Source organism: Toxorhynchites rutilus, chromosome 2 (genome assembly GCF_029784135.1).
Source record: "Toxorhynchites rutilus septentrionalis strain SRP chromosome 2, ASM2978413v1, whole genome shotgun sequence".
NCBI classification, from domain to species: domain Eukaryota; kingdom Metazoa; phylum Arthropoda; class Insecta; order Diptera; family Culicidae; genus Toxorhynchites; species Toxorhynchites rutilus.
This window is the reverse complement of record NC_073745.1, coordinates 302,120,728-302,136,746: the sequence shown is the minus strand read 5'-3', so window position 1 is coordinate 302,136,746 and position 16,019 is coordinate 302,120,728. Positions and strand designations below refer to the sequence as shown.

The following is a 16,019-nucleotide window of genomic DNA, read 5'->3' as shown; positions in this document are numbered from 1 at the left end:
AACGAAAACAATCGTTTGCTCGATTTGTGTTTCGTTAGTCAAGAGCTGTGCCAGGACGTTAGGGTTATGCAAGCTCCATCACCGAAGTTTTCCAAGATTACGACGCTAACCTCGCTGCTTCTACTATTTCTGGTGTCCTGCTTTATGCTATCGACCAATTTGTCCCTTTGAAGTCCAAACGCGAGCCGTTGAAACCAGCTTGGACAAATGCCGATCTCAAATTTCTTAAGAAGATGAAACGAGCTGCACTCAGACGGTTCACCAAATACCGTACGGATTCTACGAGGAATAGATACTTGAAGTTAAATAACGAATACAAACAGCTTAACAATCGTCTGTACAACGCTTATCAGGACAATTTGCAAAGATGCATCAAGAATAACCCCAAAACTTTCTGGCGCTACGTAAATGAACAACGAAAGGAAACTGGACTGCCTTCAACGATGTCCAACGGTTTGATTGAGGCTGATACGATCTATGACATTGCCGATATGTTTCGATCTCAATTCAGCGACGTCTTTACTGACGAACAACTCGATCCGGCGGATGTGGCAGCTGCCACTCTAAACGTTCCTCGGTTTTCTACTTCTTTGCTATAGTTTTTAATCACCGATGATATGGTTAGCACGGCAGGAAAGAAATTGAAGTCCTCCACGGGATGTGGCCCTGACGCTGGCTAAACCACTCGCAACAGTGTTTAATCTTTCACTGAACTCTGGCGTATTTCCGAACTGTTGGAAACAGTCGTTTGTTTTCCCTGTGTTCAAGAAAGGGTGCAAAAGGGTCGTTTCGAATTACCGCGGTATAGCTGCGTTAAGTGCCATGTCCAAGCTTTTTGAATTGATCATTCTTAACGAGTTAGTGCACAGATACGCGCATTATATATCGAAGGACCAACACGGATTCATGCCAAAACGTTCAACGACGACTAACCTAACTTGCTTCACTTCCTATGTAGTTCGTCAAATAGAAAATCGTCAGCAAGTGGATGCTATATACATGGATTTATCTGCAGCATTCGATAAAATGAACCATCAAATCGCAATAGCTAAACTTGACAAACTAGGCATGGATGGCGATCTGTTACTCTGGCTGGAATCTTACCTATGTGGTCGTAACATGTCTGTCAAGATTGGAGACCATGTTTCGAAACCCTTTCCAGCTTGCTCTGGTGTTCCCCAAGGAAGTCACCTCGGACCGTTTCTATTCCTACTATACATGAATGATGTCAACTTCGTACTAAACTGCCTCAAACTCTCGTATGCAGATGACCTGAAGCTGTTCTATAAGATTGAACAGCCACAAGACGCGGTTTTTCTACAACAACAGTTAGAAACATTCGCTAAATGGTGTCATAGTAATAGAATGTCACTAAACGTGTCCAAATGCGCGGTAATTTCGTTTGGACGTAAACGCTCTCTTTTTCACTTCGGTTACAGTCTGGAAGGTGTACAATTACAGCGAGAATCGACTATCAAGGACTTGGGCATCCTTGATTGATACGAAAGTTACCTTCAAGAATCACATTACACTCGTCGTAATGTAAATCCTCTTCGCAGCTGGGTTTTCTCTTTCGTTTTGCCAAAAAGTTTAGGGATATCTACTGCCTGAAAGCTCTGTACTGTTCTATTGTGCGCCCCATCCTGGAATATTCATCGGTCATATGGTCTCCTTTTTACCAAAATGAAAACCAACGGATTGAGGCAGTACAGCGAAAATTCGTCCGCTTTGCTCTACGTCATCTTAGGTGGACGGATCCATTTAACCTGCCTAGTTACAAGAGCCGTTGCTTACTTATTAAACTGGAGTTGTTGGATGAGAGACGCAACGTAGCAAAGGCTTGCTTCATTGCAGACCTGCTGCAGGGCAACACTGATTATTCTACTTTGCTCGGCTTTTTAGACATTAATATACGTCGTCGCAGCCTTCGTACACACTCGTTCCTTAGTACCCCTTCTGCTAGAACGAATTATGGTTTGCATGAACCAATGCGAAGTATGTCTCGTCTCTTCAATAGGTGTTACCACGTTTTTAATTTTAATATGACGCGTGAAACAAATAAGTGTAACTTTAGAAGTGTTCTGTGTTAATTTATATTATTTTACTTGTCATTGGGGTACAATGTTACCTGTTGACCAAATAAACAAATAAACAAATAATTTTATGAACAAATGAAAATTTAAAAAAAAATACTGCAGGACTTTTTTGACATTTTTTGACATATTTATAGGTAATTTTGTTATTATGATTTACAAAATTTTTTTAGAACTCCCTTTTTTCGGAAAAAAATTTTTTTAGCCATTTTTCATCTTCATTTCTTGATATTTCAGGTATAGTACCTGTTGCAGTTTTGAAATTTAGAACTTTTCTTAGTTAAAATGTCTAATTTCTATAGGAAATATAGAAAAACAGATCGATGACAGTCACTTGTTTTGTTTCGGCATTCCTTTAAGAATCGGACAATTCGTGACAGAGTATGTACCAGTAGGGGAAGTGAGGGCATAGTGGTCACCCCAAGGAATATGCTTGGAGGTAAAGTGGTCACCTAGTGGGGGCAAAGTGGTCAATCGCACATATCAAGCTAAATGGGATAGATTATGCGTTTTTTTCGTCCAAATTTGTTCAAATCATTTTTGGAGTTCGGATTGAGCGTCTGTGATAATCAGACGTGTGTGCTTTCTCTTCGTGTTTCGGTGGTTTTCGTCCTTTAAGTGGTAGAAAGTGTTAGTTCCCGAATAGTGTGCGGTCCTTCTCGATGGCATTGATTTCTGCGGAATTTAAATTTCGAGAAAGTTTAATTTTTATCCAGTTAAAAAATTCTCTTCGAATATTTTGTATAGTTCGCTTATTCGTCCGATTACAGGTAAACTTCGATGTACGTTATCATTTCACTTTCAAAATTGTACGTTGTATCGCATTGTACGTTATATCGAAGCATAATAAAGTACTCACAAACGTAGTCTATAATACATTATTGTGTTGCTGTTTTAGTGAAGTTAATGAATAACTTCAATCAGAAGACGAAGCCAGCCTTTCTCATGATGTTTCCCTTCGTAGTGTTGATTAAAGCTTGATTCATTTAGAATCCGGAATCACAAAACTAGCTGTATTTCGGGATCGATTGAAGGTACAAAACTTGTTTTAGCATCACAATACAGATAATTCATTGTTCTATCAGGAAAAAAATATTGATTTTTTTCCTTTACACTTTGGAAATGTGAAATTTACGTTATATCGAGTGACGTTATATCGAGGGTACGTTATATCGAAGTTTCCCTGTATAACATTCTCGCGTCGACGGCTCGGTTTCGTGTCGAGTCGTGTTTCATCCCTCCGTAGAGTGTGTGTGTGTGTGTGTGTGTACTAAAGCTCAAGTTATCGTACCATTTTCGTAGTAAAAATAGAGTTGGCAGGGCAATTTATAAGTGACAGTGAAATCATGTTTATTGTTTTCGACTATCATGTGGTTGAATTTTCGTACAAACGAGAAATTAGATGCGCGCGCTCACGGAGGATGAATGCGATATTCTGGGTGATTGCCATTAGCGCAATCACATTCGTATGAGTTGCATCGTGTTGGTATAACCAACGAGCTTTATGAGTACCGGGGGTGTGTTCGGAAGCGTTCGTATCGTTTCATTTGCTTCGGGCCAGGGTTGCCAACTATAATCTGAAAAAATCAGGAAGAACGAAAATAAAAATCAGGATAAATCAGGATAGCTCATATTGGGTTGTCCGGAAAGTTAATGTCGATTTTTGGGAACATAAAAACATCATTTTCAATCAAAGCATTATGATTTAATTTTATATCCATATTTCTGGTTCACAATATTTCACACAGCTTAAATATTCTATCCTCCCAGAACATGTTTGGTTCCTCGTCGAAGACTGCTGCGAGCCATACATGTGAGAAACAGATTGCTTGGTAGTAGCTCATAATACAGAATCCATTTCAAATCCCACCAGAAACAGAGCATATCTTCATTCGGGCGAAGACCGGATATGTCAAAGCATTAATAAGCATGGTATAAATCCTCGCAAAAGCTAAAGGCTAGTGTTTCGCCTGACTTTTCGATCGTTTAATCTACAGCATCACTACAGTCAATTGCAGAGAAATCAATATTCAAATTTTCACTGAATTCATCATCAATGCTTTGGAATTAATCTTGATCTACAAATAAGAAAACATATCAGAGGTGAACGACTTGTTGAGTTTTTCCTAATTTTTATGACATTCAGTACGGTTATAGATATATTTACCATAGCCCTAAATTGATTCTACTTTGAATCAGACGAACAAATTACATATATAATATTTTTTTTATATTGAAAATTTTTCTTTTGAGTAATTTTACACTCTGAAACGTATTCCTACATTAATAACTCTGGGGATATATTTAGGTGTGCTCCCGTGGCCGAGTGGTGAGCGTCCCACATTATCATGCTGGGGGTTCGGGTTCGATTCCCGTTCTGGCCGGGGGATTTGTCGTCAAAGAAATTTCTTCGACTTGTCTGTGGTCACGCGTATTCTAGAGCTTGCCACTCTAGAATAAATTCAAGGTGTGTTTTTCGACATAGAAATCTCAACTAAGTACTACTAATGAAAATGACGCAAGTAATACTTACGTTGAGAAGGCCAAAGTTCCACTGGGAACGTTAGTGCCATCCAAGAGAAGAGATACATCTACATACACATTATCCTCAATAAAGCAATGTTTTTTTTTATCTGTATCATAGTGACTTTCAACTCATTTGGCTGGTTCGTCACTTTTACTTCCATTTTTGGAAGAATGTCGGGAGGGGGAATTGAACTCGTGACCTTTAGCGTGAGAGGCATGGATGTTACCACTACGCCAGATCGCCTCCTAAAAAAGCAATGTTGTTCCTCAAACTTAATCTCGTTGTAATTTCATAACTTCATCAGACAATCTGGTTTCATGAAATTTCTTAGCACTGTTTTGGGAAGCCACCAAACAATTGAGGGTAGACATGAATGAAGTTAAGTACAAAGTTTAACTTAATGCAAAATATATACAAGTGCGAAGCGGAGAACTATCACAACAGAAAACTTTGACATGGAAACCAGTATATTTATTACAAATAAGGTAAAGAGTACAAAAATCGGGAAAAATCAGGGTCACCTCAAATCAGGATAAATTGAGTGTTCGTCAGGATATCAGGGAGCGGGCTAAAAAGTCTGGGAAATCCTGAAAAATCAGGAAGGTTGGCATCTCTGCTTCGGGCGCGCATATGTACATTGCATGATACGATTCTGTGTGAAAGTGTTGGTTTATATTGGCTCAAAGCAGGAGAATTAAAATTACGCGAGCCATGTCACGATAAGTTGAATTATGTTGTGTTGCCATTATTGCTCTTTTTTCGGATAGTCCCTGATAGAATATTATAATGTGTATGTTTATTTATTAGGACATTTAGGAACAATTTCCGCCGATGCTAATTGATACTAAATTATTAAATTATTTTATGGATAATAAATCATTCACAAATCGGGGTAAGTCGCGCGAGTTAACAGACGAAGTGATTTCATATCGAATTAGTTTTTATAGCTGAATGTGAATTTTCAGTTGTGAAAATTGTATATTGAGTGTTATTTTAAGAATATCGAATGTTATTTTAGATTTCATAATCAGGTTCATGTTAACACCGACAAAACATGCGCGTAGCTTTGTGTATAAAATTGAATATGTTTACGTCAATATGTCAATTCTCTAATTTATTTTATGCCATATTGGTTGATCGTATTAGTTCTAAGTGTAGATTGTTGGTAGCAATCCGACAACTCCGTCAATTCCCACAGTGTGCCTTATAATTCCTTATTAATTGTCGGTCAGTTAATCATGAACTTCAGTATGGTAGTAGAATACTTAGCTTAGTAAAATCAAATATCCTAGCCCATTCTTGCTGGAAGTATCGTGCTGAACACTAATAAATGTAGTAACGTAGTACAATAAATTTAAGTTGTTTGTGAACATAAATGTGTGTTCAGAATTTATGTCTGTGAAGTATATCCATCAGTATCCAGTATACTTGTTCTGATATACCGTGGTAGCATTCAAATGTTACAATTATGGTTCAGTAAACCCTGGTCCTGACTGCTACCATTCCTACACGCACGCAACGAAATCTGCAATCTAAAACACAACGTAGGGTGTGCGACAACACATATTGTTAATCAAAATGTCTATTTTCAAATATAATGTAACAAATTTTCAAGTTTTCTGATCGGTATATGGAAGCTCTGAAAATTCTCTGATTCTAGGATCCAGTTTTAATCACAGATTCTAAATTCGAAAGTTTTAAGATTTCGGATTCCAATGATCTAATTGCCGATTCAACGATAGACTGACGTTCAATAATACATTTTCCAAAGTACATGGCACATTTAGTTCACAGATACCTGTTTCAAATTATTTAGTTTGTGTACCAGGTTTCACATTCTAGCAGTCATTTAACAAATCATAAATTATTTAATTCTTTAATTTTTTTTGGCATATTTTATAATTCTTCAATTTTCTCTCATTCTTTCATTAATTCTTTCTTTAACTCTATCACTTCAGAATTCGATAACGGATTAACGGATTATATCACCAGCCTAATTGGATCAGAGGAGCTTCTTCGGTTACCTTCTCAGGTTTCTCAAAGATAACTCTCCGTCGTTGCAATCATAGTTCGATACAGAGTACACGCAATGAATAACGGAATACATAGCCGGTCTTATTGGTTTTACTGGAGTTTTCTCGGTTACCTTCCCAGGTTTCCCAAAGATAAAATTCCGCCGTCGCAATTACAGTTCTATACAGAAAACGCGCGATGTATAACGAAATATATCGCTAGTTCGATTGGTTTAGAAGAGTTCTATCGGATACCTTCTCAGGTTTCCCAAACATAACTATCCGCTGCCGCGGCTGGATTTCGATGAAAAGTATGTACGATAAAAAACATAATTTATAGCCGGTCCAATCAGGTTTTCCTTCTCAGGATACCTAAATATAATCCCTGCTGCGTATTTCGACACATAAGATTTTCGGAATTTCATTCTGTCGAGTATCGTTCATTCGCGTTTACATAATCACTTCACTTACCACAGTGAAACCTGATTCTTACCTCCCCCACTAACAACTATCCTTTCCTTGATATTCGCTAGGGAATCACGCTATAGAGGCGACCTTATCCAGGGTCAAAGCCACAAAAAGATCTTCAAGAGCAGAATGTGATGCGGTATATCAGCTTTAGTACACAGAACATTGTACGTCGTTATTCACCTATGACCACGTTGCCCCCAAACATCAAAGTAAATTCTGTGCTAATTAATCGCTGAGATTAAACAAAATATCTGTTCACCTCTCCTGGAATATGTGAACAGTCGTCCAAACTGATGATTTGTTCAAGATATCAGATTATATAAACTAAATTTCACGAGAAATTCCTTAGATACCATGCGCACAGAACTACGGCCGAATGGCTATCGAGAGCGCAATTTCTGTTTTTATTTACATTTTGACATGCGACAGCTCTACTGAAGTACAGGGTGACTCAAAAGCCATTAAATTCTTCAAACATAAGGTGACTGACTATCAATACCGCATCTATAGTAATAACTACCAAACAAGCAGGTGACCACTTTGCTCCCACTACCCCTATGCACCAACCATCTTCAGAAGCCGAATAACGGACGCAGACATTCTTTTCACTAGCTTACGGTGAGCCTTAGAGTTCAATGTCCGATCCAGTGTAATGCTAATAAGTATGCATTGTCATCGACAGGACAACTTCATCAATTGTAATATTTTGTGCCGGGTCACATCGGATATTATGGCTGCAGTGAGAGTTTTTCGAAGTTGTGGTGGATATGGCGAAAACAACGCTTCTTGTCCATTTCTGATGTTCGCAACATAAAAATAATAGTCCTCATTTTGACATTTTTCTATCTTGCGTTTAAAAAACTTGAACGCCCCTCATTTTGCTGGCGTGTGCAGTGTCTTAGAATATCAACAAATATTCACGAGTAACGAATGTGATTTTATTTCAGTGTAAATGACTTTTTTCAGCTTGAAACACACTGCCCTCATTATATTGATGACAATAACAAACGAGTTAAATTTTTTTTTCATATCGCTGATGCATGAAAAAATTTGCTATAATGAATGAACGCGGCTTTGATTGGTTTTATGTTTCATGCCAAAAGTACGATTAGTTGAATTATTTACAATTTTTTACTTGCAAATGATTATGTTTTATATTGAATCAATCACGCGCAAAATCACTGGTGATTTTCAGTTTTTGTTTACAATTCCCACTTTTGACTTGTTTTTTAATGTTATCGGTTGAAATATCACAGGAAAATATGTAGAATGAGTACTCATAAACATAAATGTGATATTAAACAGTTAAGTGTTCAACTGACCATATGGCCATCTTACCCCTACTGTTTGTCCTACCCACAGTCGTTTATTATAATTCGCGTTGATGGCATCTACTTTTTGAATGTCAACGTTTTGAACAAAACGATATATTCGATACTTATGACCTTGCGTACTCATTACTATCCTTGTCATAATGAAGTTGTGAATTTGTAAAAACAATGTTATATTGTTCAACGGATGACACTCTCCGCCTAGTTGTTTATTGATAGCGGTCATTAATATTCCAACTGAAAAGAAAGACACCTAAACAGGGGACCACCCATTGAACTTACTTGTACACCGCCCTTTTGTCCGCCTCGAACTGGGCCTGGTCAATCTCGCTTATACTGGTCGTACTGCTGTTGGTCGGTGAAGACACTGGTGTCGGTCCGGAAGCGCTGTTGGAAGACGTATGACCCCCGTTCCCGCTTCCGCCACCACCCGGTTGCACTTGGTGACCATTCCCCGAGAGAGCAGGAGCAGTAACGGTCGCGCCGGACACCGGAACTGCAGCCACACTATTTTCTTGCATGATTTTTCGTATACACCTTCTTCCGGGCACCTGCACTTGCCAAAATTACGCGCCAAAGCACGAGGAACGGAAGCTACTAATCGACTATTATCGGGAGACGGGAGAATGCACAAAAATCACCACCCACGATCACAATTCGGCCCACCACTTATTGCACATACATCAAACTCGAAACTGATGACGGAACGGTTCGGTTGGGTTGGATACGTGATTCGTCTGCGAAAACAATCGCGCGCGACCCGCTGCAATCCAGTAGCGACAAAGAGCGACTTCTGTGTTTGCAATCCGATTTGCATAAATCAGTTCATCAATTTAGCATCGATTGTTTTCCGCCGTGTTTTCCGGATCCGTTCGCGGATGGTTCCTCCCACGCGCCCGCTATTTCTCTCTCTTGCACTCTGCTTTGTGACTGTTTATTTTGACATCATATCGAAGTGGATTAATTTTTCCATGCTGCTGCCGCTATTATTGGGATATTACTATTGCTATGGCGAGGTATTGTGCCTGGGCCTGAGCCTGAAAAGAAGAGAGAGGAAGCAAAGGACATGAAATTAGATTTTCGTTTTAAAATTGATGGTTTCGAGGTATCCAGCTGTGAGTGATCGATAGAGTGTCTGAAGGGACTGATTGAAGAAATCAATCCCAAAAGTAATGTGGACCATGGAATGAATCCACAATGAAACCTCTGAATATTAGTTCCCTCCGATGACAGTCTCTGTGGTTTATAATCGGAATATTCAATCAAATAACGTTTTTCGATGGCAATCGCCATAATGCAAAATCATAATAATAATGAACAATTGTTTCAATTCGATGCATGAAAGGTAGCAGTGACTCGATGATAGAGGAGGTGCAGAGCGTTGGTCCCACAAGTGCCCATACTCAGAACCGCTTTCTTTCCGACGAACTTGGCGTTTTGTATATTGGCTGCTACCTGTGATAGACATCCACTACCATTGAAAGTTAGCTATTCGAATTTTTGCATAGCACGAATCGTGTAATATTAGATGGTATCTAATTGCTTGAAATAGTGGAAAATCGTTGTGTCTTTGAATAAATATAACTTTTAGTTACATGGAGCAGCAAACTCGCTAGCGCTTGATGATGGGAGGTGAAGTTTTATTACAAAATACTTCCCTACTTAGTAATCAGAGATCTGAGTTGATTGAGCAATTAATTAATGTCCTTCTGTTAAATTTAATACTTAGTAAATTCTGTCACGAATTGATCATTGGAAAGGCCAAAGTAAAGCGATTGTCTATTTTTTGTGCCGGTGAGTTGGCACAACTGTACTCTATACTGACGTAGATTTTGAGCATGATTTATCATTCAAAGCTTTCATAGTGCTTGATTCTGTATAGCATGTGAATGGAGCTGTACATTCAAAAGCACCCGATATGAATTACAGAAATTAGTTAATATGGTGATATTTGCAAATTGCAGCCTATTGCACAAACTTCATTTTTAAATGTTGCTTAAATTTCGTTAAAAAATGAATGAGGAGAAATGGAATAGTGTTTATGCTATATGGCTAGGGAGCAGTGTCACCATAATCTTCCACAAGCATTCGATGTTTTATCTGTAATTTACTTCCATCAAAAGAAGAAAGTTGAATCCTCCCGCAAATACTGCTTGGTTAACACAAACTGCTTTGGAAATAGGCTTGTACTTCCAGTGATTAGTTAAAATACAGTTGAATATGTTTTTTTTTCTTTTTACCATTTGATTGCGAGGTTAGTGAAATTAGAGGGTAGATCTGTTGTATTTGAGTAACTAGGTTTATCCTATTATTGGTTTGTACTGGACTGATAAATTTACGAGAAAAAAAGGAAAATTGCTGTTGTTACGCATGATTTTTTCCTTTATTACTCTATGCATGTTGCACAAAAAAAAACACAACAAGATCTCGTAGCCATGAAGGTTTTACCTTCCGATCCATAGCATATTTTTTACGTAGTGAGAATTTCTATGAGAATCACTGATAAAAATCAATATCGTTCCGGGCTCTCATTTCTGTCGAAGAGTTTCATCGTTGTTCATAACAAAATACAGATATTGTAAAAAGTTGTCTTGTCAGTTGACTATATTTTATTGTCACATTTTGAAACAATTCAAAACTCTCGTAAATTGGAATAGAAATGGATAAGGAAATTAATGGTAAAGAAAAAACTGAAGAATTATGAAATTGGACATTTCAACACAAAATGAAAGAAAAGAAAAATGGAAGACAATGGAACAAACATCTGAAAAACTGAAACAAAACTTAGAAAAAAATTAAGGACATTTGGTAGAAAAATAAAATGAAGAGAACAGATAATTGAATAGAAAATTAAACAACTAAAATAACGGATGATGTTAATCTCAATGAAGAAGACAATTGTAAATTGAAATGGACAAAGATAAACGTACAAAATGTACGAACTTTGTTTCATAGATGGGAATGAAAGAAAAAATATGTTTTGAAAAACAAAAAAGAAAGAGAAAAAAGCATCGAACGAGAAAAAAATGATAACGATTGAAAAAATAAAAATGAAAGTGAAATGCATATCTAAGTTAGTGGAAATCCAAATGGAAGCCAACGGAAACTAGAAAATGGTATCAAGTGAACAAAAAATAGAGGTAAATGGCAGCGAACGCACGTAAGAAAGCGATAGTTATTGAAAAAGAAAATTAAAGCAATCACTTCCATCGAAGAAAGTTGAACAAAATTAAGGAAAACAGAAGTGGAAAAAGTGGAAAAGTGGATAGAATAAAACAAAAAATGCAAAAGATGAGTAAGAAATTAATATGGAAGTGAGTGGAAGACGAAATGCAAGCCAGCGGAACAGCAAAAAGACATCAAATGAAGAATAAAATAGAAGTTAATGTATGTTCAAGCTGCCATAGAAGATAATTGAGAAAATGAGATAAAAAACATCCAAAAGAAGAGAGAGAGAGAAAAGTATGTCGAAGTCAGTGGAAAGCGGAATGGAGCCCAATGAAAGACGAAAATGGTATCAAAGGGAGAACAAAATGCAAGCTAGAGGTAATAAAAGTGAGAATGAAACAGTCACAATTTGAAAAAAAAAACAGAAGAAAGAAATATTTACTACTGGAAGAAATGAACGAAGAAAATGAAGGCAATTACAAAAAGAGGGGGATATCAAATGAAGAAGAAAAGGGCAGTAAACGTAAGCAAAAAAAAGTTAAGGGAAAATAAAATAAATACGTGTATATTGTGGTTATTCATTTCTAATGAATTAAATTGGACTAAATCAAGGAAATGGGAGTTCATTCTAACATGGAAAAAATTAAGGAAAGATGATAAAATAAAAAAAACAAAAAAGCCGAAATCACTGATAGACGAAAAGACGAAAAACGCATGCAAATGAGCTAGGGGTGAGAGTCGAACGATCAGTTGAAGAAAAAAAATGGAGATGGAAATGAAAGCTACTGAAAGGAGAAAATTGAAACAATAAAAAGGAAAAAAACAAATGAAATGGAAGATAGAAAATGAATCAAATGTAAGTAGAAAATGTTACCAAATGGCAGAAAACATATGAAAAAGATAGCAATTGGACAATAAATAAAAGCAAGCATTTTAATTCAATCGTTTTAAACAAAAATTGCAAACGAAAACTAGAAAAAATACTCAAAGCAAGAGAGAGAAAAGAATACTGAAGTCAATTGAAGACGAAATGACCAATGGAAGAAGAGTCTAGTATAAAAAAATATATATCAAGAAGATGGATGAAAGAAGAAAACGGTAATTAGTGAAGTGGAAAATGAAAGGAGAAAATGGAAGCAAGTGACAGCAAATGTGAGGAATAGGTACATCAAAGTGAAAATGAAATTATCATTTCTATTGGGGAGAATTGAACAAAATAAAAGAGAATGAAGTTTCAAAGCATATTCATATTCAAAGCAGAAAAAAGGATAAATAAAAAATACAGAGAGAGAGAAATAATGTCGGAGTCAATGGAAAGGAATTGTGTTTAAATAAAAATAAAATACAAACAAACGACAGTAAACGTGAGAAAAGAGTGATAACAATAGGAAAAAATTAAACAAAAATAGGGAATGCTACTGCCATGAGAAAAATGAAGCAAATGAAAGAAGAACATGGAAGTAAATGGCAGCAACGTAAATGACACCAAGAGACAAATAAAATCAAAAAAAAACTTTCATATGACACGATTTAAAAGAAAGATAGAGAGAGAAAAGAATGTCGAAGTAAATCTAAAACGAAATGAAAACCAAGGAACAATCGGAAGATGAAAATTATTGAGTATTGTCTTTTCAATTGAAAAAAATTGAACAAAATAAACTAGAATAAAAGATCCAACTATCATGGAAGAAAATTTGGGAAAGAGAATAATATAAAAAGCCAAAAAAAAAAAGAGAGAAAATATAGGAATATAAGAGTCAACGGATGAAAAACGGAAATGGGATCAAACGAAGAAAAAATGCAACCAAATGACATCAAATGTGAGGAAAAATAATAACAATTAGAAAATTAAATCAAATCAAGTTTTTCGATTCTCATTTCTGTTAAAGAAAATTGAATGAAATAAAATAAAATGGAAGTTCAATCTATCATTGAAGAAAATTCAGGAAAATGCAATAAAATGAAAAAGCTAAATAGAAGAGATAAAAAAGAATATCTCAATCGATGGAAGTCGAATAGGAGCTAACGAAAGATGAAAATGGATTCATATGTGATAGAGATTCCGAGTAAAACTGGAAAGAAAATGATGGAAATTGGGAAAAACCAACCAGAAGCGGACAATGAAAGCTGGAATTGGAAACAAAATTAAGCAAATGATAAAAGAAATTGAATGAAAATGGAAGAAGAAAATGGGAGCAAATGAAGAAGAGAAATTAACCAAATGGCTGTAAATGAAAAAAAAACGCTAGCAACTAAAAATAAAATAAGATCAATCATTCGCAATTTTCTCTTCAAGCTAAATATAGGAAAATGGGAACTTAATCATGAGTGCTCCCGTGGCCGAGTGGTTAGCGTCACACATTATCATGCGGGGGGTTCGGTGCCCGTTCGTAAGGATAAACAATTATAGCTTTCGAGAAGAAAATAAAAGCCATCATTTTGATTTCTACTGAAGAAAATTGAACAAAATAAAAGATGATGGAAGTTCAAACTAACATGAAACAAACTGGCCTAAGAGGATAAGAAAACGCAAAAGAAAAAAAACAAAGAGCTGAAATCAATAAAAAATGAACACAAAATGTTAGACAAAAAAGAAACTAAATAGAAGAAGAAAAAATCTTTTGGAAGAACAAGGATAAAATGAAGGCAAAAGAAAGAAGAAAATGGTAGCAAATGGGAGTAGAAAATAGTAGCAATTGAAAGTGAAGAAAATGGAACTGAATAGAGATTGGAATCTGATAGTAAAAGAATATTTAAGCAAAGAGAAAAAAATAGGAGCAAATGGATAAAATTGGACGCAATTGAACCACGAGTATAAACAATGAAGCCAAAGTAGAAGGAATAATAAAATGAGAGTAAATGGAAGAGGGAAATAATGAAAATCGATGAAGAAAAAGATTGAAAAAAATCAAGAACGAAATGGGAGAAAATAAAAGATGGAACGGGTGGAAAAAGAAAGTCAATAGAATGAATATCTAATTGAAAATCTACATAAAATAAAAAAAAAATGAGAAAAAAAAATTGAAACAAAATTTAAAAAAAAAAATTAAAATCAAAATTTCAAAAAAAAAATTGAATAGAGCGAATCGAATTGAAGATAATTGAGAAAAATATTGAAGCAGAAAAATGAAAATATTGGACATAAAAAAAATCTATTTTTGATACAAGAAAATGATAGATAAAGAAGATTACAAAAAAAAGCAATTCTCGAAGTCAATGGAAGCGAAAATGGAGACTAATAGAAGAAGATGATATGAAATGAAAGGAATAAAATAAAGGTAAGCATTTTGATTTATATTGAATTTAATCAAACAAAATTGAGGAAAATTCAAACAATGAGAAGTTCAAGTTGTTATTGGAGAACTAAGGGAAAAATGGAAATAAATGTCGAAGTTAACGGAACCAACGGAATACGAAAAGGGGAATCGAATGAAGAAGAAAATAGAACCAAATTGATGGAAAGAAAAAGAAAGTAAGACTGATAGCGATTGAAACAAATAAAAGAAAATGAAAGTTACTGAAAGAAGAGAATTGGATAAAATGGAAAAAGAAAATGAATGCAAATGAAAAATAATGATTACGAAACATGAAAGTTAGAGCAAATGGAACAGGAAAATGGTATCGAAAAATAAGAAGAAAATTTGAAAAGGAAATGAAAGAAGAAAACGACAACTTAAGAAGTATTGAATAAAAATTCTAAGAACAGATTGGAAGAAAGAAGAATTGAAGAAATAGGAAAAGAAAATCGGTGGAAGAAAACCAAAGAATAGGAGAATTTGAAATCAAAATGCAGAAGACATTTTGCAAAAAAAAAAAAACAAAAAAAAAAGAATGTTAAGGTGATAAAGATGATAAAGATGATAAATTGACGATAAATTGAATAATGAATTCAATAATAGAAATGGAAGAAAAAAATCAATAAACGAAGTAAATTGAAATGAAAAGGGATAATTGAGATAATTGAGGAAATAATCAATGGAAGAACACAACGGTAGAAAATGAATGAGATAATGCAAACGGATGATTGCAAATGAAAAAGAACATATCACTTAGAAAGCAGAATGAAAATAGGCATTTTCATCACTATTAAAAAGACTTGGGCGTCTCTTTAATCTTTCATAGACGTGATTATGGAAAGCGAATAAACTAAAAAACGTAAAACGGAATAGAAACCGACGGAAGAAGAGAATGGTATCAAATGAAGGAGAGAATGGAGACGAAAATAAGTAAAAAATAGGGCAATTGGAAACATAAAAAACAAATAGAATAAGTTAACGAATATTACTCCAAGAACAAAATTGAAACAATGTAAAGAAGGAAATGAATGCAAACGGAAGGGGCAAATATTAAAAAAATATTAACAATAAGGAAAAAAACGGAAACGAATAGAAGAAGTAAATGTAAGCTAATACAACAA

At 35.4% G+C, this 16,019-nt stretch overlaps 1 protein-coding gene across 4 annotated transcripts in view; it reads right to left on the bottom strand.

The window, feature by feature from the left end:
- The window catches only part of LOC129771701 (homeobox protein PKNOX1-like), a 221,093-nt gene that overhangs the window by 26,042 nt on the left and 179,032 nt on the right, over positions 1-16,019 (bottom strand). For all 4 annotated transcript variants that reach the window (XM_055775628.1, XM_055775629.1, XM_055775627.1 and 1 more), the window contains one exon: positions 8,717-9,471. In XM_055775628.1, the coding sequence (XP_055631603.1) occupies positions 8,717-8,955 (239 nt within the window). In that variant the 5' untranslated portion in view covers positions 8,956-9,471. The remainder of the gene's footprint in view (positions 1-8,716; positions 9,472-16,019) is intronic.